A 27,935-nucleotide genomic window follows, 5' to 3' on the forward strand; every position below is an offset into this window, starting at 1 on the left:
TCATATTAGGTTCCTCTAAACCATTTTAAACATGCAAAATGCAGTTTTAACTGATGGTACTTTCAATTGTATTTTTTTTTTGAGACGGAGTCTCATTTTGTCACCCAGACTGCAGTGCAGTGGCACAGTCTCAGCTCACTGCAACCTACACCTCCCAGGTTCAACTGATTTTCCTGCCTCAGCCTCCTGAGTAGCTAGGACTATAGGTGCGTGCCACCACACCTGGCTAATTTTTGTATTTTTAGTAGAGATGGGGTTTTACTATTTTGGCCAGGCTGGTCTTGAACTCCTGACCTCAGGTGATCCGCCCACCTTGGCCTCCCAAAGTGCTGGGATTACAGGCATGAGCCACTGCGCCTGGCCCAATTGTATCTTTTGAAGCAATGACTCCTTTGGATCTCCGGGCTCCTCCTGATCTTTATGCTTTAGATTGGGATTTATCCTTCAAGAAGTTTTCTCTGAACACCTCTAATTAGACTGGGGGGGTACCTTGTCTGTGTCACACCTATCCCCCCAACTCGTGATAGCACTTATCACACTGTGCGTTTCTGTGGGCTCCTGGATGCAGGGACCCCTCTAATCCATTTCAGCAGTCCATTAGTGTCTTTCCATCTATCTCTTCCAGATAGAAGAAGGCATCGAACACAGTTCACTGATGACAATTTATTATAATCTGTTAGTAGCACACAGACAAATATTAATTAAACCAGAACCATGTCTACACAGAAGTGGGCAGTGACATGTGCCATTCTATGGGGAACTGTGTGCACTTAATCATCATGTTTTAGCGTTTTGATCTTCTGTTTATGCCGCTCAATTTCTTTCTGCAGACGCTCAATCTCCTTCTTATGATGAACGATTTCTTCTTCATGGTGTTTTTTCAAAGCTGCCAGTTGTTCTCTATTCTGTGCTCTACAAGGACACGGTGGCTCAGGGTTTAATTTCAATCCTTCACCCCAAAGAGATCTCTAAGCATAACCCGTAATGTCTAAGCAAGGAATAGGAGTCCCAGTTCCATGGGAGTCTGGCTGGTCATCCTCCTCTACTCCTCAACTAGTGAAAGAATACCCCATCTTAAATTGAGGTGTAGTCATCTTAAGAAGACCAAAATGATTTCACTGGTGCTAGTGGCTTAAATTCCATCATTAAGATCTTATTGCTTTCAGATTCCTTTTTAAAAGAGAAAACTCCAGAGAGATGTGACACAAGTCCCTAATACCTTATGAAGGGAACAACCCAGGGAACCCCTTTAGAGGAAAAAAAAAAAAAAAAGGAACAAAATAGGGACAAAGGGGTGTGGTTTAAAAGGCAAATATCCATTTCCTATTCCAATCTGTCTAGAGCTTTCTTTGCCTATAGAAATGAATGGCCCGCTGTAAGGCCAATAAAAGGTCTCCTGCATGGGCAGTATTTGGCAGTTCAATTTAGGTACCAAGAAGGGACTGGATTACAATGTTGGTTTGCCCACATTTAGGCCTCAATTTTCCTTAACTACAAAATGAAGGGGATCAATTAGATAGTCTCTAACAGCAGTACCTTGGCTCTCTATACGGTATGGCAGGTGTCATGGTGATAATTCTCAACAGAAGGCAGAAGTGAAAGGCCAAAGGACAAGCAAAAGCAAGATTAATTCCTCACTGCTCTCCGGAGTGGACAGAAGTCAGTTAAAGATAACTCAGGGCTGGTAAAGGAAGGCCCAGCCCACTCCATACTCCTAAGCAGGAGAGGGAAATCCACAGATCTAGGCTGGGCTGAGTAGGGCAAAAGCCTTTAGGAGATGGTGTAGTCCAACCCTAAGTAGCTCCCATGACCAGCTCCCATGATCCTCACTCTTGCGGAGTCAGGGGTCTAGAAACACCTGAGAAGCCTGAATGCATGCAGGCTTGCAAAGCTAGGGCGTGCTGGGGAGGAAGGAGAGCGTAGAGGGGGTGACAGGTGGGTGAGGGCCGAGGGAGTCAGGCTGGGAGGCAAATGTTAGACGGTCGGATCCAGATACTGTGTGAACAATCTGGGGGCGTTTCACACCACCCGAGAAGAACTCCACGCGGGAGATGGTAATGATAAAGGAGGAGTTGAGCCGTGGGATGTTTTGGAGACCCGCCGGTAGAAATGGTTTGGGGGCCTGAAACTGTTGTGCAGGGAACTGGGAGTGCCCTATAAGTGGCAACTTGGGACATCAAGGGTTAGGGTATACCAGATTGGGGCCCGGGAGTTCTGTTGGGGGATGGGGCGCCCAAGGCACCAAGGAAACGGGTGGGGCGACTGGCAGTTTAAGGATTGGAAGGCCCTGGGAGATCTAGGGCTGGACTTGGGACCCGGTGAGCCTCACCGGAAATATCGTTCCTCTTCAGCCTGCTCTCTCTTTCCGAAGGCCCCACCGGCTTCCCGGATGGAGCCCGCGCCCCGGTCGACATTCTCGGACTGCAGAGAGACAGGGACACTGATAAAAGTAGGGAAGCGAAGATGGGATCCACCCTCGGGGCTGGAGCAGCGGACACTGCCGCAGCGTACCTGATCCGAGCCGAAGCCTCGGGCTTGCATGGTCCTCACGCCCCACACGCCAAGCCACGTCCGCGCCACCAACGCCGTTACTGCCATTGCTGCTGGAGCTGCACCTCTGGCGTCTCTGCCGCAGCAAGCTGTACCTCGTTACGCGCTAATGGCGCGGGGACGGCCAAGCACCCAATCTGGTCGACGGAGTGGCGGATGAACACAGGAGTAGCGAATCACGGGAGAGCGGAGGCGGGCTTCCCGGAGCTCACAGCGAATCCCGAGCAAGAGACGAGTTTATTCTTGGCCAACTAGCCAGGGCTCAGGGCCAAAGGACTGGAAAGAGGAATGATGGGGGAGTTTAGAGAGCTGGGTGAGGAGAATGCCAGAAGCCGAAATTTCGGCTCTTGGACCCATCAGAATGAGGCGTGGCGTTCACCTCCAGGCCACGATTTCAACCCTAAAGTCGTTAATATTCAAAGCCCAAAGGAAGTTTTCCCTTCCCTGGCCTGCTACCATCAATAAAATGGGGGAATTTGGGGTTTGGGAGCTGTGTCCAGGATGCTGATGTCCGGGATACCGACGTCCAATGTGCCGCGTCTTAGATATACATAAATCGCGTTCATTTGTTATGAGAAGTGCCAGTGTTCTGGCCGGGCGCGGTGGTTCGCGCCTGTAATCCCAATACTTTGGGAGGCCGAGGTGGGTGGATCACGTGAGGTCCGGAGTTCGAGACCAGCCTGGCCAACATGGGGAAACCCCGTCTCTACTTAAAAAAACAAGTATCAGCCGGGTGTGTTGGCATGCGCCTGTAATCCCAGCTACTCAGGAGGCTGAAACAGGAGAATCGGCCTGAACTCGGGAGGCGGAGGTTGCAGTGAGCCAAGATCCCGCCACCGCTGCACTCCAGCCTGGGCGACAGAGTGATATTGGTCTCAAAAAAACCCCAAAAACAAAAAACTGGGCCGGGTGCGGTGGCTCACGCCTGTAATCCCAGCACTTTGGGAGGCCGAGGCGGTTGGATCACAAGGTGAAGTTCGAGACTAGCCTGGCCAATATAGTGAAACCCTGTCTCTACTAAAAAATACAAACATTAGCCAGGCGTGGTGGCACGTGCCTGTAGTCCCAGCCACTTGGGAGGCTGAGGCAGGAGAATCGCTGCAACCTGGGAGGCAGAGCTTGTAGTGAGCCGAGATCGTGCCACCACACTCCAGCCTGGGCAACAGAGTGAGACTGGTCTCAAAAACAAAACAAAACAAAAAGCCCAAACAAACAAAACCCAAAAAACGGAATTTCCAGCCATGACAGTAAGGGAGGTCAGAAGCACATCTTGTTATGTCCCCTCCCTTTTGGTGTTTAAGCACAACAACTGACCAGCATTAATGTTGAAATAAAGAGCATAAGCTTAGCAAAATGCACTCTTTGTGTAAATAAGGTACCAAATTATAAACAGGACTTAAGGCTATGTCATATGACACTTAAGTCACACACCTTTAGAGGTCACTCCAACCCAATGTGTTGGCTAACAGACTTCCTTGCCTTCAACATCTTAAACATTTCTTTCTGCTGACTCCAATTTTTTTCTTTTCTTCTTCTTCTTTTTTTTTTTTTTTTTTTTTGAGACAGAGTCTTGCTCTGTTGCCTGGTTGGAGTGCAGTGGCACAATCTCCGCTCACTGCAACCTAGGCCTCCCGGGTTAGTGATTCTCCTGCCTCAGCCTCCCAAGTAGCTGGGACTACAGTCCCACGGCACCATGCCTGGCTAATTTTTGTATTTTTATTAGAGATGGGGTTTCATCATGTTGGCCAGGATGGTTTCAATCTCTTGACCTTGTGATCTGTCCACCTTGGCCTCCCAAAGTCCTGGGATTACAGGCACTGCGCCCCGCCCGCTGACTCCAAATTTTTAGACTAAACTTTACTTCTTTAACCAATTGCAAATTAAAGAATCTCTGAATCCACCTATAAACTCTGATCCCGTGCTTCAAGGTATCCTGCCTTTTGGGGCCAAATCAATGTATACCTTTCATGGATTTGTTTATGTCTTTGTCTGTAACTCCTGTCTCCCTAAAACGTATGAAACCAAACTGTGGGATGGGCTCGGTGGCTTATGTCTGTTATCCCAGTATTTTGGGAGGCCAAGGCAGGAGGATCACTTGATGCCAGGAGTTTGAGACCACCCTGGGTGACGTAGTGAGACATCATCTCTAGCCCCTTTTCCCCCCAAAATTAGCCTGGCATGGTGGTACATGCCTTGTAATCCTAGCTACTTGGGAGGATATCTTGGGCCTAGGAGTTCAAGATGATAATAAGCTATGATGGCACCACTGCACTCCAGCCTGCTGGGTAACAGAGCAAGATTCTGTCTCAAAACAAAAGCAACCCTCGAGAAAAACCAAATTATAGGTGGGACGCGGTGGCTGATGTCTGTAATCCCAGCACTTTGGGAGGGCAAGGCAGGCAGATCCCGAGGTCAAGAGATTGAGACCATCCTGGCCAACATGGTATAACTCCATCTCTACTAAAAATACAAAAATTAGCTGGGTGTGGTGGCATGTGCAGGAGAATCTCTTGAACCTGGGACGCGGAGGTTGCAGCGAGCCGAGATCGTGCCACTGCACTCCAGCCTGGTGACAAAGCGAGACTCCGTCTCAAAAAAAAAAAAAAAAGAAAGAAAACCCAAATTATAACTTGACCACCTCAGGCACAATTTCCTAGGACCTCTTAAGACTGTGTTTCACCAAGCTATGGTTACTCATATTGGCTCAGAATAAACCTTTTAAAAATATTTTAGTTTTTTTTGTTTGTTTGTTAACAACATATTGTTGAATGGGCTTAATAACTGCACTTTTGGCAATGTGGTGCAATGCAGTAGAAAAGAGCAGACTGGGCACGGTGGCTCACACCTGTAATCCTAGCACTTTGGGAGGCCGAGGCAGGCAGATCACCTGAGGTTGGGAGTTCGAGACCAGCCTGACCAACATGGAGAAACCCCATCTCTACTAAAACAAAATACAAAAAATTAGCCGGGCATGGTGGCACATGTCTGTAATCTCAGCTACTCGGGAGGCTGAGGCAGGAGAATCGCTTGAACCTGGGAGGCAGGGATTGCAGTGAGCCAAGATCATGCCATTGCACTCCAGCCTGATCAACAAGAGAGAAACTGTCACAAAATAAATAAATAAATAAATAAATAAATAAATAAATAAATAAATAAGCTGGGAGCAGTGGCACGTGCCTGTAATCCCAGCTACTGGGGAGGCTGAGGCAGCAGAATGCTTGAACCCAGGAGACTGAGGTTGCAGTGAGCCAAGATCACGCCATTGCACTCCAGCCTGGGCAACAAGAGGGAAACTGTCTCAAAAAAAAAAAAAAAAAAAAGAATAAGTAGGATCCTGTCTAGGGAAAGCTTAACCTTGACCTCCCTTCATCCATCTAATGAATGTGAACAAGACAATAGTAGTCTTTACTTTCGTGAAGTTTATAGCTCTTCTCTAAGTCATTTTCTCTTCTCTGTTTCTTCTTTTTTAGATGAGAGAATTGGGCCAGATTATCTACCTGATTGATGATTATAAAAATACCTTCTTTGGGGCTGGGTGTGGTTGCTCATACCTGTAATCCCAGCACTTTGGGAGGCTGAGGCGGGTGGATCATGAGGTCAGGAGTTCGAGACCAGCCTGACTAACTCCATCTCTACTAAAAATACAAAAATTAGCTGGGTGTGGTGACACGTGCCTGTAATCTCAGCGACTCAGGAGGTTGAGGCAGGAGAACCACTTGAACCTGGGAGGCGGAGGCTGCAGTGAGCCAAGATCATGCCACTGCACTCCAGCCTGGGCAACAGAGCAAGACTCTGTCTCAAAAAAACAAAACAAAACAAAACAAACCTTCTTTGTTTTGTATGAAGTAGTAAAACTGGCTTTATTGATCATATTTTAGTTAAGAAAATAGCAGCCCTGCCTGGTATTTTGTTTAATTCCATTTACGTGAAATATCTGGAATAGGTAAATCCATATAGATAAAACACAGATTGCTTGTTTTCAGGGACTGGGGAGAGGGGGTGAATAGGAGTAACTGCTTAATAGGTACTAGGTCTCCTTGGCCAGGCACGGTGGCTCACGCCTGTAATCCCAGCACTTTGGGAGGCCAAGGCAAGCGGATTACGACGTCAGGAGATCATAGACCATCCTGGCCAACATGGTGAAAATCCGTCTCTACTAAAAATATAAAAATTAGCCGGGCATGGTGGTGTGTGTTTGTAATCCCAGCTACTCGGGAAGCTAAGGCAGGAGAATCACTGGAACCGGGAGGCGGGGGTTGCAGTGAGCCAAGATCGTGCCACTGCACTCCAGCCTGGGTGACAGAGTGAGACTCCGTCTCAAAACAAAACAAAACAAAACAAAAAAAACTTTGGTACTAAGTCTCCTTTTGAGGTGATGAAACTATTTTGGAACCAGATAGACATGGTGGTTGCAGAACATTGTGAATGTTCTAAAGACCACTGAGCGCAGTGGCTCATGCCTGTAATTCCTGCACTTCCTGGGCAACATGGCAAGACCCCGTCTCTACGAAAGTACATAAAATTAGCCGGGCATGGTGGTGCGTGCCTGCAGTCCCAGCTACTGAAGGCTGAAGTGAGAGAATCGCTTGAGCTTGGGAGGTCGAGGATGCAGTGAGCTGTGATTGCACCACTTGACTCCAACCTGGACCACAGAGATCCTGTCTCAAAAATAAATAAATAAATAAATAAACTCACTGAATTATTCACTTTTTCTTTTATTATTTTTTTACCTAACAACAATACATTAAGCAAATAATTTACTTTAAAGTGGTTAATTATATGTTATGCGTAATTCATTTAAATACTAAAAAGCCCACCTAGGTTTAAAGTGCTTGGCTGGGCTGCGAGCCCTTTAAGAACCTCTCAAGCGGGAGGCGGGGCTAGAGGGGCGGACCTGTAAGAATCACGTGGGGCGACGCCTGCGCAGACGGGTCACGTGGTGGCTGGGCCGGGGAAATGGCGGCTTCAGGAGAGAGCGGGACTTCGGGCAGCGGAGGCAGCACCGAGGAAGCCTTTATGACCTTCTACAGTGAGGTGAACACAGAGTGAGGAGTAGTGGCACCGGGGCGACCTCTCCCAGATCTGCTTTCCCAGTGGACAAAGGCAGTGGTCGCCTGGCCTGGACCGTTGGGCGATTCCTTCAGTCCAGTCTTCGGGGTGGCGGGGGTCTGGGGGTGTGTGAGCGTCTCCCACTGATGGCTGCTGGGAGATCCCCCGGGCAACGAAAGAGGGGATGGTGTTCGACCTATCGAGGGAGGTGGCGAGTGCGTCCAACGTAGTGCGGGCGCGCGGGCAGAGTGCCCCAAGTCCGCGGAGTCGGGGGCTGGCAGAGGCTGGGCCCTTCCTGGGGGTGACTTAGCCTTCTTGTTCCCCAAGACGTTTCTTAGTCCTCTGTAATGAGTTGTTTTAGTGGTTGTTTCTGCCATTCACTAACGCCAGGCACTGTGCATCATGCCAGTTAGGCATTATATTATCCCCCCTTTATAGATGACGAACCTGAGGTTTAGGGAGGTGAAATAGTTTGGGGCCTTACAGTAGGTTACAGCTTGCTTGGTGGTATGTTAGGACAGCAGTGGGCATGTTCTGAGCCGCCTTTACTATCGCATCTCCAGCGCCTAGTATTTAGTGGATGCTCAGTAAATATTTGTTGAGTGAATGAATGAATAAATGACATAAAAGCATGCCTTTTGGAGTCCCTCAGAGGGAGACCCTGTCCGAGTCAGAATCTCAGATTAAATTATTGCAAGGGGCTGGGCACAGTGGCTCACATCTGTAATCCCAGCACTTTGGGAGGCCCAGGCGGGAGGAACCCAAAAGCTCGAGGCTGCAGTGAGCTATGATCGGACCACTGCACTCCATCCTTGGCGACAGAGTGAGACCCTGTCTCTTTAAAAAGAAGAAAAAAAAAGGATAGAAAAAAAAAATTCTTGGCAGGCGGGGTGGCTCACGCCTGTAATCCCAGCACTTTGGGAGGCCGAGACGGGCGGATCACGAGGTCAGGAGATTGAGACCACGGTGAAACCCCGTCTCTACTAAAAATACAAAAAATTAGCCGGGCGTGGTGGCGGGTGCCTGTAGTCCCAGCTACTCGGGAGGCTGAGGCAGGAGAATGGCGTGAACCCGGGAGGCGGAGCTTGCAGTGAGCCGAGATAGCACCACTGCACTCCAACCTGGGCGACAGAGGGAGACTCTGTCTAAAAAAATAAAATAAAAATTCTTGGGAGATAGTTAACCTGACTGGACTGGGATTGAATTCTTCTTCTTCTTCTTTTTTTTTTTTTTTTGAGACGGAGTTTTGCTCTTGTTGCCCAGGCCTGGAGTGCCGTGGCGTGATCTTGGCCCACTGCAACCTCCGCCTCTCGGGTTCAAGCAATTCTCCCGCCTCAGCCTCCCAAGTAGCTGGGATTACAGGTGCCTGCCACCATGCCTGGCTAATTTTTGTATTTTTGGTAGAGACGAAGGTTTCACCATGTTGCCCAGACTTGCCTCAAACTCTTTATTTGTTTATTTTGAGGCAGAGTCTCACTCTTGCCCAAGCTGGAGTGCACAACTTCAGCCTCCTGGGCTCAAGTGATTCTCCCACATCAGTAGCTGGGACTACAAGCTCGTGCCACCATGCCTGGCTGATTTTTGTGTTTCTTTGTAGTGACAGGATCTTTCTGTGTTGCCCAGGCTGGTCTTAAACTCCTGGGCTCAAGCAGTCCTCCCGCCTTGGCCTCCCAAAGTGTTGGGATTACAGGCGTGAGCGACTGTGCTTGACAAGAGAATTAATTTTAAAATAAACATTTTCATGAGTACTAAAGTTATTGTATAAGAAAGCGTTTCATAAAAAAAGCGGAAGCATCTTTCTCAGAGTTCAACAAGGCAGAAGATGGGATCTCTAGGTTGGTATGGGTTTGAGATATGGAGTTGCCCCCCAGCAGGCTGTGAGCTATTCAGGGTTAAGGACCATATCACATTCATCTTTTATTTCTTGCATTTGTAACAGTGCTTGTTACATAGTAGTTTCTCCAAAGTACTAAATTTAGGTTTAGACACCTGGCAGGCGCTACCTGTAGTCTCAGCTGCTCTGACGGCTGAGGTGGGAGGATTGGAGGATCACTTGAGCCCAGGAGGTGGAGGTTGCAGTGAGCCATGATCTGTCTTCTGTCACTGCAGTACACCCTGGGTGACAGAGCAAGACCCCTTCTCAAAAAAACAAAAACAAACAAACAACCAAATAGCAATCTTTGTTTGTTTGAATTGGATGGGAAAAAATATCTAAGGAAGGATGCTTCAGTCTTTTTTTTTTTTTTTTTAATCCAAAATGTGTTTATTGAGATGGTTTCCCACTCATCTTGATTCAGAGTGCTTTTAGTGCTGCTTCCTCCTAAAGGAACATCCTTCTGTAAGCCTTGCTTTTCCTTCTGTAGGCTGGCAGAGGACAGTGGAACAGCCAACACACAAAACTACCGTTTGTGCATGGCTGAAGACCGTGGTGATTTTATAGCATCCTGGGCATTTCACATCCATGAAGTAGGAATTGGGGCTCTGCACCAGGCGTTTCTTCTTGTGTTTCCTCTTCTCCTTTTCTGGGGAGGGATGAAGGAGATCCTTTGCGATTGGCATGTTCTTGTGTGGGTAGGTCGTCACCGCCGGAAAAAAGGCTTCAGTCATTTAAAAAAAAAATAGAGACAGGGTCTTGCCATGTTGCTCAGGTTGGTCTTGAATTCCTGCGCTCAAGTGATCCTCCTGCCTCAGATTCCCAAAGTGCTGGGATTACGGGCATAAGCCACCACACTGGCCTCATTCATTTAAGATATGTTTATTGAACATTTGAAATATACTAGTGTGCTATTTAGGTGCTGGGGATATGGTAGTGAACAAGAGAGGAAAAAAAATCCTGTTTTCATAGAGTGAAGAGAGAAGATGTCTAGAAGGAATGACTTTTTATGTTAATGAAATTCTTTCCAACCTTGTTTTGGCCATAGGAATAAAGATGACATATAGCATACCAGAGATTCATTCCAACTAGCATTCCAACTCTGACAGTGACACCAAGAATGTTTTCCTGGGACTGCCTGGTGCTTGTTCTCCCTGGCATTGTCTTCAGGTCAGGGATTTTTCTTTTTTCTTTCTTTCTTTTTTTAAAAATTAAAAATAGAGACGGGGTTTCGCCGTGTTGCCCAGGCTTGTCTCAAACTCCTGAGCTCAAGCAATCCACCCACCTCAGCCTCCCACAATGCTGGGATTACAGGTGACAGCTACTGTGCCTGGCCAAGTCAGGGATTTTTCCTAACACTATTAGAATTAGGTGGTGGAGTTATTTGTTCCCTCCCATCAACAGTTTTAAATGCTGCTCATAGTTTATGTCTTACTGTGATTGTATTTTTCCTTTTTTTGCTCTTTAAATTTTTTTTCTTTTTTTTTTCCCCCACAGAGAAATCTCTTTTTTTTTTTTTTTGAGATGGAGTCTCGAGGTGTCACCCAGGCTGCTGGAGTCCAGTGGTGTGATCTCGGCTCCCTGCAACCCCTATCCCTGGGGTTCAAGCGATTCTCCTGCCTCAGCCTCCTGAGTATCTGGGACTATAGGCCATGCCACCACGCCCGGCTAATATTTTGTAGTTTTAGTAGAGATGGGGTTTCACCATGTTGGCCAGGATGGACTCCATCTCCTGACCTCGTGATCTGCCCACCCTGGCCTCCCAAAGTGCTGGGATTACAGACATGAGCCACTGCGCCCAGCCTTTTTTTTTTTTTTCCTTAAAATTAAAAGCTGTAAATGAAGTATAACCACACACAAGCACATCTTCTGTCATTAAAGTGGAAGTTCTTTAAAGGCTGTGACTTATTTATCTTTGAATCCTTTTGATGCACGCTGTGGGGTCAAACTGTTGGGGTTAAAATTCTGGCTTACAAGTTGGGTAATTGGGAACAAGTCAGTTATCTTCTCTAAGCCTCAGTATTCTTATCTGTGAAATGGGTACAATAGCAGTATCTACCACATAGGGTTGTTGAGATTAATAAATACATGTAAGGTTTTTATATTAAAATTCAACAAATGGTAGTTGTAATTCTCAAAGCGTTTATCAAAATGTCTTGCACATGGTAAACACACAAATAAATGTTTGTTGAACATATCAGTGAACGTTGTGTTAAGATAAACAATTCAGTTTGTTATTGAATTCTATTAATGAAGTTTTTAATCCTCATAATTTTAGGTGAAACAAATAGAGAAGAGAGACTCGGTTCTAACATCGAAAAATCAGATTGAAAGACTGACCCGTCCTGGTTCCTCTTACTTCAATTTGAACCCATTTGAGGTAAGCTGATTGGTGTTGCTAGGACCTCTGTAATGGAGGATATTTGCATAGCTGCAGGCATACCTACATCAGAATACATACCTAATTTATATCATAGTTAGGATTGCGAAAAGTGGTGGAGTAAAGTGATGGAATCTGTCTAGTACAAATTGAGTATTCCTTATCCAAAATGCTTGGGACCAGAAGTTTTTTGGATTTTGGATTTTTTTTTGGATTTTGGAATATATATGTCCATTCTACTCACTTGCTGGTTGAAGCATCCCGAATTAGAAAATTCAGAATGTTAATGAGCATTTTCTTTGAGCATCAGTTGACTCTCAAAAAGTTTCAGATTTTGGAGCATTTTGGATTTTGCATTTTTGCATTTAGAGGTACGTAACCTGTATGTAGATTGTCTTTAAACTTGGTTGGTTTTACTGAGCAGAACTGGAGAGGCAGCATATTAAGAAAAGTGAGATGGTCACATACCTTTTATCATCTTTTAGCAACCCAAATATATAAGGATTTAATTTCAGATGTGAAGGGGTGGCTAACTCTGATAAATTTAGGATTCTTTTTTTTTTTCTTTTTTATGAGACAGAGTCATGCTCTATCCCCCACGCTGGAGTGCAGTGGCGCGATCTTGACTCACTGCAACCTCCTCCTCCCGGGTTCAAGCAATTCTCCTGCCTCAGCCTCCCAAGTAGGTGGGATTACAGGTGCCCCCCACTGCGCCTGGCTAATATTTGTATTTTTAGTAGAGATGGAGTTTCACCATGTTGGCCAGGCTGGTCTCAAACTCCTGACCTTGTGATCCGCCCACCTCAGCGTCCCAAAGTGCTGGGATTACAGGCATGAGACACCGCTCCTGGCCTGGGATTCCTGATTTAAACTACTTGTTAAAACTTTTCTGTTTCACTATAATAAATACCAAAAACCCAACAACAACAAAACAAAGATCATAGGATTTTAGATAAGTGAATATACTTTTTGATTTTCTTAATTTTATAACTTTAAACTTTTCCTGGTTATAAAAGTAAATCATATTTGTTGTAAATGTACAGAAGGCAAGAATAATCATGTATAATCCCACCTAAGAGAAATAGCCACTCATGTTTGCACTCAAACTGTTTTGCTTAAAAACAGGGAGCATCATACACTTAGTCCTTTTTTTTTTTTTTTTTTAAAGAGATGGGGCCTCATTATGTTGCCCAGGCTGGCTTAGAACTCGTGGGCTTAAGTGATCTTGACCTGCTCAGCCTTTGGAGTAGATGGGACTATAGGCTTATGGCACCACGCCTGGCTCAGCTCAATACGGTTTTAGTTTATTTTGTTTTATTTTTTTGAGACAGGGTCTCATTGTCACCCAGACTGGAGTGCAGTGGTGCAGTCATGGCTCACTGCACCCTTGAATTCCTGGGCTCAAATGATTTGCCTACCTTGGGCTCCCAAAGTGCTGGGATTACAGCCATTCGCCACCATGTGCAGCCTCAGTGCTGTTTTAAATGCTTTCTTTTTGAGATGAAGCCTCACTCTGTCACCTAGGCTGGAGTATAATGATGCGATCTTGGCTTACTGCAACTCCACCTCCCAGATTCAAGTGATTCTCCTGCCTCAGCCTCCCGAGTAGCTGGGATGACAGGTGCCTGCCATCATGCCTGACTAATTTTTGTATTTTTAGTAGAGACGGGGTTTCGCCATATTGTCCAGGTTGGTCTCGAACTCCTGAGCTCAGGTGATTCACCTGTCACGGCCTCCCAAAGTGCTAGGATTATAGGTGTGAGCCGCTGCCTGGCCAAAAAAAAAAAGAAAAATTAATTTTTCTTTTTATTTTTTGCAATTCTTGACAAAATATTAACATCTTTAATCATAAATGAACTCTTCAGAAATCAGTACAAAGAGACTTAACATTACACGGGAAGTGAAAATAAAAGGAACAGAGGAAAATGGAATATCACAAATGAGTTATAAGGCTATATGAAGATGACATATAGTTAATACTAATAGTTGAGAAAGCAATTTCATTATAAATTACATTATCAATGCTTACAAATATTGATATCTGATGTTTGTACAACTTTAGGAAATGAAGAGTTCTCAGATACTCAGGAAACTTACTCTAGTCATGAGGAGTTTACTCAAAAATGTAGATTTTTGCATAAACTTGGCCCCAGCAATTCCAAACCACAGGAATCACTCCGACGAAGTAGTTGGATACACACACATATACATACATTTTTACTACATGGTAGATGTGTAAGTAATATATCATCCCCCAAGAAACTATTTATGAACTGGTTATAAAATAATAGCCTGGGGGGTAAAAAAAAATTCTGTATAATTTATTTAATCATTTCTTTATTGTGGAATAGTTTAGCTAGTTTATTTCTTTCTAGATTTTTTTTTTTTTTGAGATGGCGTCTCACTCTGTTGCCAAGGCCGGAGTGCAGTGGCGTAATCTCAGCTCACTGCAACCTCCGCCTCCTGGGTTCAAGCGATTCTCCTGCCTCAGCCTCCTGAGTAGCTGGGACTACAGGCATGCGCCACCACGCCTGGCTAATTTTTGTATTTTTAGTAGAGATGGAGTTTCACCATATTGGCGAGGCTTTTCTCTTTTTTTTTTTTTTTTTTTTTTTGAGACGGAGTCTCGCTGTGTCACCCAGGCTGGAGTGCAGTGGCCGGATCTCAGCTCACTGCAAGCTCCGCCTCCCGGGTTTACGCCATTCTCCGGCCTCAGCCTCCCAGTAGCTGGGACGACAGGCGCCCACCACCTCGCCCGGCTAGTTTTTTGTATTTTTTAGTAGAGACGGGGTTTCACCATGTTAGCCAGGATGGTCTCGATCTCCTGACCTCGTGATCCACCCGCCTCGGCCTCCCAAAGCGCTGGGATTACAGGCTTGAGCCACCGCGCCCGGCCCAACGAGGCTTTTCTCAAACTCCTGACCTTGTGATCTGTCTACCTCGGCCTCCCAAAGTGCTGCAATTACAGGCGTGAGCCATCATGCCTGGCTCTTTAAAATTTTTTTTTAACAGGCAGCCCTCTGGACCAGAATAGGTTCAGAGAGACTCCCTAAACTACTTTTTAATTGTCCACATTTACAAATACTTTTGAAGCGAATATTTTTGTATCTGTTAAATAATAGAAACAACACTTATTGGGCACTTAGAAAAAACTCCCCTCACTTTTTTTTATTGTGGAAAAATATACATAACATAAAATTTGCCATTTTAGCCAGGTGTGGTGGCTTATGCCTGTAATCTCAGCACTTTGGGAGGCCGAGGTGGGAGGATCATTGGAGGCCAGGAGTTCGAGACCAGCCTGGCCAACATGGCGGAACCCCATCTCTACAAAAATAATACAAAAATTAGCTGGGCATGGTGGTGCATGCTTGTAATCTCAGCTACTTGGGAGGCTAAGGCCCAAGAATCACTTAAACCCAGGGGGTGGAAGTTGCAGTGAGCCGAGATTGCGCTACTGCACTTCCAACCTGGGTGACAGAACAATACTGTCTCCAAAAAAAAAAAAATTACCATTTAAATTACTTTTAGTTTTACAATTTAGTGGCATTAAGTACATTCACAGTGTTGTGTAACCATCACCACTATTCATATTCAGAAATTTTTCGTCACCCCAACCAGAAACTTTGTATCTGCTAAACAGTAAGTCCTCATTTTCTCCCTGACCCCTGGTAGCCTCTACTCTATCTACTTTGTCTATGAATTTGCCTCTTCTAGGAAACCCATGTAAGTGGAATCATACTGTATTTGTTACTTTGTATCTGGCCTATTTCACTTAGCATGATATTTTCAAGGTTCATCGATTTTCTGTTTTTTGAAGAGTAATTTTTCAAGAATTTTTTCATTTTGAAACAATCTCAGATTAACAAAGATTTCAAATACAATATGAAGACTTTTCCTTGAACTCTTTGAGAATAAATTGTTAGAATGATGGTCCATCACTCTGATATACTTTAATGTGATTTTTCTACAACTATCCTCTTACTGAACCACAATGTAAACTATCAAAATCAGTAAATGAACATTGAAACATTGTTACTTTGTAAATCATCAGACCCCATTCAAATTTTACTAATTGTCCCAAAAAAATCTTTCTCAGGGCCTCTCTGAATACACTGTTACTATATAATCATCAGACCCCATTCAGATTATACTAATTGTCCCAAAAAGATATTTTTCAGAGCCTCTCTGTTGCTCAGTTCACTGCATAGCTCACTGCAACCCCGAACTCCTGGGCTCTGGGCTCAATTGATCCTCCCACCTCAGTTTTTCAAAATATTGGGATTAAAGGTGTGAGCCACTGTGTTTGGCTCTTTGGTTTGTTTGTTTGTTTGTTTTGAGACAGAGTCTCACTCTGTCGCCCAGACTGGAGCGCAGTGGCAGGATACTGGCTCACTGCAACCTCTCCCTCCCTGGTTCCAGTGATTCTCCTGACTCAGCCTCCCAAGTAGCTGGGATTACAGGCACCTGCCACCATGCCTGGCTAATTTTTTTTTTTGTATTTTTAGTAGAGACGAGGTTTCGCCCTGTTGGCCAGGCTCGTCTCAAACTCCTGACCTCAAGTGATCTTCCAGCCTTGGCCTCCCAAAGCGCTGGGATTACAGGCATGAGCCACCGTGCCTGGCCTCTTCTTTTGATTTAACTTGTAGGCCCTGTCAGGCGAGCACTGTAGTCTTTTCCTGTTTGTTTTGTTCAGCACCTTGGAAGGAAAGGTGCTTATCTCACAGGACTCTGGAACTGGCACATCTTTAATAGGTCAGAGAGTTCAGGTGTGACCTAATACTGGATTCCTTTTTCAAGCAGAAGCTCCTAAAGGAGACTGCTGTTATATTTTGAGTTCAGGAACTTACCTGAATGCAACAGTTAAGCATTTTTGTTTCTGTGTGATGATCAATTAGCTCCCTGAGGTTCCAAGACTATAGGTCTCTCCCTCCATATCCTCAAAGCCTGAGACACAACAGGTGTTCCGAAAAACCTTCCAAGAATCTGAACAGACCTGTGTGCTTGCATCCATGTTGGTAATAAGGCATTTATCATTTTTGTCAGAAATACTTATTACTTGTCTCTCCCTTATCTACTGTGAGAACAGTAATTCTTAAATTCTGTGAGGACAGTAGAGCTATGGTTAGAATGTGTCCCCCAGATTCATGTGTTAGAAACTTAATCCAAGTACAGCAGCTTTGTGGGGTGGGGCCTAATAAGAGGTGATTAGATCACAGGAACTCTGCCCTCACAAATGGATTAATGTTCTCAGCTTGGGAGTGGATTAGTTATCTCAAGAATGGACTTGTTATATACGTGAGTTTAGCCCCCTCTTGCCCTTACCTGATGACGGCCCCTCAACCTTGAACTTCCCAGCCTACAGAAGTATAAGAAATACATTTCTTTTCTTTATAAACTGCCCAGTCTATGGTATTCTGTTCTGGCAACACAAAACAGACTAAGAAAAGTAGTGAGCACAGTATCTAGCTATCTTAGAAACTTTTTGTGGTCTAAAAGTTGGTACTGAGTGTATAAAGCTGGCTTCAAAGAGGACCGGCCACAGGTAAAAGTTCATTGTCTTCACTGTGCCACATGTGACACCTCCAACTCTTAAAGACAAAAGAGGAGTTGGATTGGCTTTGAAGGCACTCAGTGAATATTTGTTCTGATATAACTCTTGGAAAAATAACTTTTGGAGTGTGTGTTTGTATGTGTATGTAGGTATATATACTGTCTTCTGTTTTGCCCAATCATGTGGTGAAAGTAAGCTCCAGATGTTAACAGTTAATGCCTAAATACTTTAGCGTGCATCTCCTTGAAACAAGAACACTTCCACGTAACCGCAACACCACTATCACCTATTGGAAGATAACACTAAGAAAGAATAGAAAGGCTGGGCACAGTGGCTCACGCCCGTAATCCTAGCACTTTGGGAAGCTGAAGTGGGCAGATTGCCTGAGTTCAGGAGTTTGAGACCAGCCTGGCCAACATGGTAAAACCCCATCTGTACTAAAATACAAAAAATTAACTGGATGTGGTGGCATGTGCCTGGAGTCCCAGCTACTCAGGAGGCTGAGGCAGGAGAATTGCGTGAACCCAGGAGGCGGAGGTTGCAGTGAGCCAAGATTGCTCCACTGCACTTGACAGAACTCTCTGTCTCCAAAAAAAAAAAAAAAAAAAAAAAAATTGAAATTGTCCCACCTTCACAAAAAAAGCCTCTAATAAAATTAGAGCTTAGGAAACTTTAGCCATAGGAAAACAACATTAAGTAACTTTATCCAGCATACAGTTGACATGCAGATGGGCCCAGCTGTCCCCAAAATCTCCTTTATCGCTATTTTAGTTTTTTTGTTTAAACTCAAGAACCACTGTAACCATTTTACTATCTGTATATATCCCATAACATCATGTTGTAATCCCCAAATACAGCAAAATTTATTTTTAAAAAAGAAATCAGTCAGGGTTTATGAATTACATTTGGCGTGATTAGTTGTAAGCTATAACCTTATCAGAGGCTTTCTTTGTGAGGGTGGGACAAATTCTGTTCTTTTTCATTTATTTTGGGCGCCTTCTGGGATTCCTTGGACTTTGGTTTGCCCCTAGAGATTCCTTTTCCTCAGAACTAGTGGCTTTCCTATGAATATTTTTGTATGAACAGTCACCGCCCCTCGTCTGTAAATCTTATGAGACTTGGCTTTTCCTATTGAGTGACTTTCCCAATTCCTTTCTCCCTTGGGAAGGTGTGAGAGTGGAGCTCACTGACTTGAAAATTTTCATTTTCATGCGCCACCACGCCTGGCTAATTTTGTATTTTTAGTAGAGACGGGGTTTCTCCATGTTGGCCAGGCTTGTCTCAAACGCCTAGCCTCAAGTGGTCTCCCTGCCTTGGCCTCCCAAAGTACTGGGATTACAGGCGTGAGCCACTGCACCTGGCCAGGGAGACCCCATCTCTAAAAAAGTTTTAAAAAGTCACCGGGCATGGTTGTGTGCTCCACGCGCTTACAGTCCTAGTTGCTCAAGAGGCTGAGACCAGAGGCCCACTTGAGCCCCAGAGCTCGAGATTGCAGTGACCTATGATTATGCCACTGCATTCTAGCCTGGGCAACGAAGTGAGACACTGTCTCAAAAAAAAAATATATATATATATTATTTGTTTAAAGAAATGTTGCTTAAGGCCAGGTGTGGTGGCTCACACCTGTAATCCCAGTACTTTGGGAGGCCGAGGCGGGCGGATCACCTGAAGTTGGGAATTCGAGACCAGCCTGACAATATGGAGAAACCCCGTCTCTACTAAAAATACAAAATTAGCCAGGCATGGTGGCGCATGCCTGTAATCCCAGCTACTTGGGAGGCTGAAGCAGGAGAATCACTTGAACCTGGGAGGTGGAGGTTACAGTGAGCCAAGATCACACCATTGCCCTCCTGCCCGGGCAACAAGAGCAAAACTCCATCTCAAAAAAAAAAAAAAATAGAAATCATCCCATCTTCACAAAAAAAGTCTCTAATAAAGTTAGAGCCTAGGAAACTTTAGCCATAGGAAAACAACATTAAGTAACATTATCCAGTATACAGTCCACATGCAAATTGGCCCAGCTGTCCTCAAAATCTCCTTGATGGCTATTTTAGGTTTTTTTTTTTAAAACTCAAGAACCACTGTAACCATTTTACTATCTGTATATATCCCATAACATCATGTTGTAATCCCCAAATACACACAGCAAAATTTATTTTTAAAAAAGAAATCAATCAGGGTTTATGAATTACATTTGGCGTGATTAGTTGTAAGCTATAACCTTATCAGAGGCTTTCTTTGTGAGGGTGGGACAAATTCTGTTCTTTTTCATTTATTTTGGGCGCCTTCTGGGATTCCTTGGACTTTGGTTTGCCCCTAGAGATTCCTTTTCCTCAGAACTAGTGGCTTTCTTATGAATATTTTTGTATGAACAGTCACCGCCCCTCGTCTGTAAATCTTATGGGACTTGGCTTTTCCTATTGAGTGACTTTCCCAATTCCTTTCTCCCTTGGGAAGGTGTGAGAGTGGAGCTCACTGACTTGAAAATTTTCATTTTCTTGCGCCACCACGCCTGGCTAATTTTGTGTTTTTAGCAGAGACGGGGTTTCTCCATGTTGGCCAGGCTTGTCTCAAACGCCTAGCCTCAAGTGGTCTCCCTGCCTTGGCCTCCCAAAGTACTGGGATTACAGGCGTGAGCCACTGCACCTGGCCAGGGAGGACCCATCTCTAAAAAAATTTTAAAAAGTCACCGGGCATGGTTGTGTGCTCCACGCGCTTACAGTCCTAGTTGCTCAAGAGGCTGAGACCAGAGGCCCACTTGAGCCCCAGAGCTCGAGACTGCAGTGACCTATGATTATGCCACTGTACGCCAGCCTGGGCAATGAAGTGAGACACTGTCTCAAAAAAAAAAAAAAATTATTTGTTTAAAGAAATGTTGCTTAAGGCCAGGCGTGGTGGCTCACGCCTGTAATCCCAGTACTTTGGGAGGCCGAGGCGGGCGGATCACGTGAAGTCGGGAGTTCGAGACCAGCCTGACAACATGGAGAAACCCCGTCTCTACTAAAAATACAAAATTAGCCGGGCTTGGTGGCACATGCCTGTAATCCCAGCTACTCAGGAGGCTGAGGCAGGAGAATCTCTTGAACCTGGGAGGAGGAGGTTGCGGTATTGCCGTCCAGCCTGGGCAACAAGCACGAAACTCCGTTTTAAAAACAACAACAACAACAACAACAAAAAACAATTGTCATTGCAATGGCTTATGCTTGTAATCCCAGCACTCTGGGAGGCTGAGGTGGGCAGATCACCAGAGGTTGGGAGTTTGAGACCAGCCTGACCAACATGGAGAAACCCCATCTCTACTAAAAATACAAAAAATTAGCTGGGCGTGGTGGCGCATGCCTGTAATCCCAGCTGCTTGGGAGGCTGACGCAGGAGAATCGCTTGAACCCGGGAGGTGGAGGTTGCGGTGAGCCGAGATCGTGCCATTGCACTCCAGCCTGGGCAATAAGAGTGAGACTGTGTCAAAAAAAAAAAAAAAGAGTTGTTCCGGCTATTGACTCTATCCTTGCTCTACGGGGTTGGAATCAGACTTTCCTAGAGTGGGCCAGCCGTTATGCACAGGTTCCACAGGTGATTCTAATATTCAGTCTGATTGAGAATCATTGGGCCTTGTAAATTATAAAGTGTCCGTTGGCCTAATTTTTTTCTTTTTGAGTTACTATGGTTTCTCGACATTTGCAAAAATAAAGGGAGGGAGGAGTTAAAACTTTTTTAATGAATGGAGGAGAAATGCAAAATTTTCTCATGTAGAAACGTCTCTGGGTGTAAAATAAATTATTATTTTTCTGATGAAGAGAAAATAAGCGTTATGTTAATTGAGAACCATAAGACAATATAATTGTTATTCTGTTGATTTGATCATTCATATTTCTTTAGCAATTTCTAGAACTGTGTGCCAACCTGTGTTCTGGAACATGAGGTACTATTCTAGATGCTGATTATAATATATATAATTACTGAGCACCTCTTAAATATACATGTAATTTATTTTCACCTTTTTTGTGGTTTTGATTTTGATACTTCCAGGTTCTTCAGATAGATCCTGAAGTTACAGATGAGGAAATAAAAAAGAGGTTTCGGCAGGTACAGTACTATTTCCCTGTTTGACCTTTTTGAAAATGTATGAAGGACGTGATTCTTTTACCACTTGCTATTATTGACTTGATATGTTTGGGCCAAAATTTAACTTTTTTTTTAAGGCTGTGTAACCGTTTTGTAAAAATATATAAAATTTATAATAATATATAAAACCTTAAATTAATGACCATAGCTTACCTATGAATAGAATGAATTTTATATCCAAATAGAATCTCTGCAGCTCCTTAATTAAGAGGGATAAGTATAAAGGAGAATAATAGAGCTTGCATGGAGTTATAACTACCAAACCCTCTGTTTTCTAGGAGGGAACATGTCAAATGATTCATAGCACATTTTTATCTTTAAGACCCCATTCATGTGTAATTTTATCTTTTATTTTTATTCTTATTTTTCGAGACAGAGTCTTGCTCTGTCACCCATGCTAGAGTGCAATGGCGTGATCTCGGGTCACTGCAACCTCCACCTCCTGGGTTCAAGCGATTCTCCTGCCTCAGCCTTCCAAGTAGCTGGGATTACAAGTGCGTGCCACCACACCCAGCTAATTTTTGTGTTTTTGGTAGAGACAGGGTTTCACCATGTTGTCCAGGCTGGTCTTGAACTCCTGACCTCAAGTGATCTGCCTGCCTCAGCCCCCCCCAAAATGCTGGGATTACAGGTATGAGTCACTGCACCCGTCTGTAATTTTATCTTTTGCCAACTTAAATGAATACCCAAGAGTTAACTGGTATAATATAAAGAGTGCTTTTTGAAAGTTCTCCAGGAAAGGAGATCTATACCTTCTGATTCTTGCCCCTTCTTATATTTAATAACTGGAACTACAAAGTTTTAAAATAAACTTAAAAAAAATCCTTCCAGTTTTGACAGCTGAGTAACCCTCCCCCAGCCTTTTTTTCTTAAAATTATTATTATTATTATTTGAGACATGGTCTCACTCTGTCACCTAGGCTGGAGTGCAGTGGTGTGATCTTGGCTTACTGCAACCTCTGCCTCCTGAGTTCAAGCAATCCTCCCTCCTTAACCTCCCCATAGCTGGGACTACAGGTGTGCATCACCATACCCAGCTAATTTTTGTGTTTTTTGTAGAGACAGAGTTTCGCCCTCTTGCCCAGGCTGGTCTCAATTCTGGGCTCAAGCGATCCGCTGGCCTCGGCCTCTCAAAGTGCCGTGATTACAGGTATGAGCCACCGCACCTGGCTGCCTTTTTTTCTATGAGTTTAATAATCATAGTCCCTATAATTTGTCTTTGCAAATTGGATTTTCTGTATATTCCATGTCTTTTAAAAAAACTTTCCTTAGCTTCTTTATATTCTTATTTACTTCATATTTTAATAGGGTCTGACCAGTGCTGAATGTAATTTTCAGCTTCTGCATGAGATACTTGTTAATATCCAATGGTGTGCTTGTTTCTTCACTACAGTAATTTTCCCCATATTGCTGACTCATAGTCATTTTCTGATCTGCAGTTAAGACAAGATGTTTTTTATCTTGGTCTACGTAATCATATCGCATTATATAACTTTATAGCTTTTTTTCCTTCCTAAGCTCTCTACTGTATACTTATATTTAGCTTTTTTCCTTTTTCTAAAATTTCAAATTTTCTAATATAATCATTACTAATCATTCCCATATTAGTAAGCATTTAAGTTCACAGTCAAAACAACTTTTTATGTAGCTACATAAAGAACTTAATAAGAGTTAAGAACTCTTAATAAATCATTAATATGGACTGATAGTTAAGAGTGTGCATATTGGAGCTATATAACTAGTTTAAATCTTTACTGTACCACTTAACAAGCAGTGTAAACTTGAGCAAGTTACATTCAACCTTTCCGTGTCTGTTACCCCATTTATAAAATGTAATTATGGTGTCTATCCCATGAGTTTGTTGTAAGGATTTAAATGATGTATTATACAGAAGGCATTTAGAGTAAGTCTTGGTACGTAATGTATCCTCACTATATGCTAACTATTGTCAGCATGTGTTAGTCTGCTAATTTTTTTACTTGCATTGTTTGTTTCATTCTTACAACAGCCCAATTAGATATAGGTACCTAGTATTGTCTCATTTACAGAGCAGGAAGCTGAGGTAGAGTTAGGTTAAGTGAGTTGCTCGAGGTTTCATAGCTAGTGGGTGATTGAAGTTGGAATTAGAACCCAGCATAGGGGCCGGGCGCGGTGGCTCAAGCCTGTAATCCCAGCACTTTGGGAGGCCGAGACGGGTGGATCACGAGGTCAGGAGATCGAGACCATCCTGGCGAACATGGTGAAACCCCATCTCTACTAAAAAATACAAAAAAACTAGCCGGGCGAGGCGGCGGGCGCCTGTAGTCCCAGCTTCTTGGGAGGCTGAGGCAGGAGAATGGCGTAAACCCGGGAGGCGGAGCTTGCAGTGAGCTAAGATCTGGCCACTGCACTCCAGCCTGGGCGACAGAGCGAGACTCCGTCTCAAAAAAAAAAAAAAAAAAAAAGAGCCCAGCATAATGGTTCCAGTAATGCTGAACGTAGCGTTAGATTCCCATTGTTGTCATTCCCCAACATAGGTCCCTGGGTTCCAACTAGTTGGTTTCTGTCAGTGACAGTATGTCATGGTTTTTAACTGTGAGTATCTGAATTACCTATGGAAGTTCTTTTTTTTTTTAGCTGGTTTATTATAAAAATTTTATATAGAAAAAAGAATGGACTAGCACGGTGGCTCATGCCTGTAATCCTGGCACTTTGGGACGTTGAGGCGGGCAGATTGCTTGAGCTCAGGAGTTCGCAACCAGCGTGGGCAATATGGTGAAACCCCGTCTCTACAAAAAACCGGAAACAACAACAACAAAAACCAAAAATTAGCCGGGCGTGATGATGCGTGCCTGTAGTCCCAGCTACTCGGAAGGCTGAGGTGGGAAGATCACTTGAGTCCAGGAGACTGAGGCTGCAGTGAGCTGGGATAGCACCATTGCACTCCAGCCTGGATGATAGAGCAAAACTCTGTCTCAAAAAAAAAAAAAAGAATGGAACAATGAATATTCATATATCCACCATCTATACTGAACAATTAATTTCATTAAAATACATGTAGTATTTATTTATTTATTGAGACAGAGTCTGGGTCTGTCACCCAGGTTGCAGTACAGTTTGCGATCTCGGCTCACTGCAGCCTTCACCTCCTGAGTTCAAGTGATTCTCCTGCCTCAGCCTCCTGAGTAGCTGGTATTACAGATGTGTGCCACCATGACTGCCTAATTTTTGTATTTTTAGTAGAGACGGAGTTTCACCGTGTTGGCCAGGCTAGTCTTGAACTCCTGACCTCAAGTGATCTGCCAGCCTCAGCCTTCCAAAGTGCTGGGATTACAGGTGGGAGCCACCACTCCTGGCTGACATTGACTATATATTTAACTATATATTTTTGGCTGGATCATTGTAAAGTAAATTGCAATAAACCGTGAGGCTTTACCCCTAAATACTTCAGCACGTACCCTTCCCAAATAAAGGACATTTTCTTGCATAGCCACTTATCCCACCCAACAAAATAAGGGCTAATTCCCTCCGATCATCTGAAACCCAGTCTAATAGAGGTTTACAAAGTGCAGATGCCAAAGACTGACTCAGAAGGTCTGAGTGTGGAAATTAGAATGCTTTTTTTTTCAGAACCTTCACAGGGTTGGAGCACAGCCAGAATGAGAAACTACTTTAGATTAGAAGTTCTTTTAGGAGGGAGATGATGTCTCATACCTACTTTAGCCACCGTAGTGCTCAGTACAGGTTGAGTATCCTTTATCTGAAATGCTTGAGACTAGAAGTATTTCAGATTTCAATTTTTTTCAGATTTTGGAATATTTGCAGAATGCATAATGATCGAGAATCCCTAATCCGAAAATTCAAAATGTTCCAATGAGCGTTTCCTTGGAGCATCATGTCAGCACTCAAAAAGTTTCAGATTTTTGAGCATTTTGGATTTTGAGTGCTCAACCTGCATAAGGAACATAATAGGACCTTGATACTTTTCAGTCTCCCTCCTCCCCCAAATTATTACAACATCTTCATAGTGCTAGGCTTCCATTTGTTTTTGTTTTTTTTTCCTGGAGACAGGGTCTCACTTTGTTGCCCAGGCTGGAGCGCAGTGGCACAATCTCAACCTCCCAGGCTCAAGTGATTCTCCCACGTTAGCCTCTAAATAGCTGGGACTACAGGCGACCATGACCACGTCTGACTAATTAAAAAAATTTTTTTTTGTAGAGGTAGCGTCTTGCTATGTTGCTCAGACTGGTCTCGAAGTCCTGGACTTAAGTAATCCTCTCACCTCAGCCTCCCAAAGTGGTGGGATGACAGGCGTGAGCCTCTGTGCCTTGCATGTTTGTTCTCAACTTTGTGATTAAAACCGGAGATGTTTCCTAGTTGTACCTTTACCTTTTGGTGCTTGAATTTTGTTAAATATCAGTATTTCTGGGCATTTACAGAGATTTGTTAATTTTTTAAAATGCTTCTTGCTAAGGGTCTCTTTTTGCCATAGGACCTTAGAGCTTTTGGTTGTAATGAGACAGGGCAGGCTGAAAGTTAGTAAATGTTTCTCTTATTGACAACCCCAACTTTTCTCTTATTGTAGTTATCCATCTTGGTGCATCCTGACAAAAATCAAGATGATGCTGACAGAGCACAAAAGGCTTTTGAAGGTATTTGTAAATTTACCTGCTTCTGAGTATTAGATTGTGAATGGCAGGGCCTAACTATTCCTTGTCCTAGATCAAGCAGAGACTGTTGTAGTTTTGTCTTCTGGTCACCAAGAAGCTGTGGTTTTCAGTAGAGCAGTTGCCATTTCAAAGCAGAATGTTTTGTTTAAGAAGTAGACTTTAACTTTGCTTTGTTAAAACTTTTATATGACAACAAAGACTGTTATTGCCTAGGATCATTTTTTTTCTTTGAACATAAAGAATTTTATCACTGAATTAAATCCAGATGTGGTGCCTTGAGTATATATTTAATTTTTTCCAAGGCTCTCAAGGAAAGTCATTGCTATAGTTGAATGTTTTTTTTTTTAAATTAGTTTAACAATAGTAAATAATTAAAGTAGGGAATGCTTTAGACAGCACAAGTCCATTTACACTGCCTGAGTATAGTTCAGACTTTCAGAGGGTGTTTGCAGAAACAGTTAATTTCAATGTTTTGCATTAGCTGTGGACAAAGCTTACAAGTTGCTACTGGATCAGGAGCAAAAGAAGAGGGCCCTGGATGTAATTCAGGCAGGAAAAGAATACGTGGAACACACTGTAAGTATTTATAGTGCTGCTGTGTTTACAGGAAGTATCAGCAAGCCTTGGGCACCTTGTAGGAGGGTACATATTAACATAGTAATGCCTACTGGCACAACTTGTGGATGCTTATGTGCTCTCCACCACTTTGCTGTGGTGGTCATGAATAGTGTGTGCCTAAAGCTGTAATTCACCCCTAAGAGAAGAACTCAGATGAGGAGTAGCTAGGACACTGCTCCTACCTGTTTCTCTGCCAGTCCTGTGTTGGGGAGAAAGGGTCGTTCTCTCCCTCTCATCACATATTGCCACTTACTCCATTCTTAGAGTAGAAATATGGAGCAGCCTGTGACCCTTGACTCTTGATTTTTATTCTTGTCCCTGGTGAAGGGTTTGGAACAAGGCTTGTCTAAGGCTAGCAAGAGGATAGGGGTAAACTTTTTTTAAAATATGAGGAGGTTTATGCCCATCTTAATAACAGAGTTGGGAAGAACTCAATTGAAGGAAACTGAGTTGTAGCTGGTGTTATTTTTGTTTGCTCTTGAGGGCCTACATAAATCTCCCATGTGGTGGGAAATGTCAGTATGGCTTTCCTGAGGTAAGAAAGGTCTTTTAACTTTTTACTTGCTGGGGCAAGAATCTTGAGGCCATTTATAAGAGCTGTTTCAATTGTGATTGGATATGACTTTTCACATGAAGAGCTTTGAAATGTGAAACCGAACTTTATAACCATAATAATGAATCCAGTTTAGGTGAGGAAAATGGATAAGAAGAGGAGATAAAGGGCCCATAACTATGTCCTACCGGTCATGTGTTGGAAATGGCACTTGTAGGCCCTATCCTTGTAGAAATAGGAAAAGTGCCTGACAGTTTCTCCTTAAATCATTGTGGTAGTTACCCTTCCTATGTCTTTTACCTGTAAGAATGTCATCCTTAGGCTTCCTGACCACAGGGTGGCAGTAGGGCCTTTCTGAGCTTAGAGGACACTTGGCTTTTGCTGGTATAATAGACTGGTTAGTTCATGGAGTAGTGTCATTCTTGTATGAATGGGTATATTAAATTTTTTTTTTTTTTTTTTTAAATCTCAGTAGTGACCAAAGTGATAAAAGTATCAGTTAATATGATGTGTGGTTTAGGGAGGTTCCACGGTGAAAATGATCAAGAATGTAGTTATAGAAACATCAGAAAAACTACTTGGACATAATG

At 43.7% G+C, this 27,935-nt stretch overlaps 3 protein-coding genes across 4 annotated transcripts in view; 1 reads left to right on the top strand and 2 right to left on the bottom strand.

The window, feature by feature from the left end:
- Window positions 1–648: 648 nt before the first annotated feature.
- Window positions 649–2,714, bottom strand: ATP5IF1 (ATP synthase inhibitory factor subunit 1). The gene is made up of 3 exons (XM_007979785.3): window positions 2,512–2,714; window positions 2,330–2,421; window positions 649–912 (listed from the first exon to the last, which is right to left on the bottom strand). The coding sequence occupies exons 1-3, from the start codon at window positions 2,596–2,598 to the stop codon at window positions 771–773; spliced, it is 321 nt and encodes a 106-aa protein (XP_007977976.1). The 5' UTR covers window positions 2,599–2,714; the 3' UTR covers window positions 649–770.
- A 4,747-nt stretch (window positions 2,715–7,461) lies between these two features.
- The window catches only part of LOC103225268 (dnaJ homolog subfamily C member 8), a 29,704-nt gene continuing 9,230 nt past the window's right edge, over window positions 7,462–27,935 (top strand). For both annotated transcript variants that reach the window (XM_073007628.1, XM_007979786.3), the window contains exons 1-5: window positions 7,462–7,584; window positions 11,751–11,852; window positions 21,430–21,486; window positions 26,090–26,156; window positions 26,656–26,750. In XM_073007628.1, coding sequence (XP_072863729.1) covers window positions 7,507–7,584; window positions 11,751–11,852; window positions 21,430–21,486; window positions 26,090–26,156; window positions 26,656–26,750 — 399 coding nt within the window. In that variant the 5' untranslated portion in view covers window positions 7,462–7,506. The remainder of the gene's footprint in view (window positions 7,585–11,750; window positions 11,853–21,429; window positions 21,487–26,089; window positions 26,157–26,655; window positions 26,751–27,935) is intronic.
- LOC119620086 (small ribosomal subunit protein eS27-like) lies at window positions 9,832–10,195 on the bottom strand. Its single transcript, XM_037986801.2, has one exon. It carries the CDS (start codon window positions 10,156–10,158, stop codon window positions 9,904–9,906), a length of 255 nt encoding a protein of 84 aa, XP_037842729.1. The 5' UTR covers window positions 10,159–10,195; the 3' UTR covers window positions 9,832–9,903.

This window comes from Chlorocebus sabaeus, chromosome 20 (genome assembly GCF_047675955.1).
Source record: "Chlorocebus sabaeus isolate Y175 chromosome 20, mChlSab1.0.hap1, whole genome shotgun sequence".
Taxonomy (NCBI): Eukaryota; Metazoa; Chordata; class Mammalia; order Primates; family Cercopithecidae; genus Chlorocebus; species Chlorocebus sabaeus.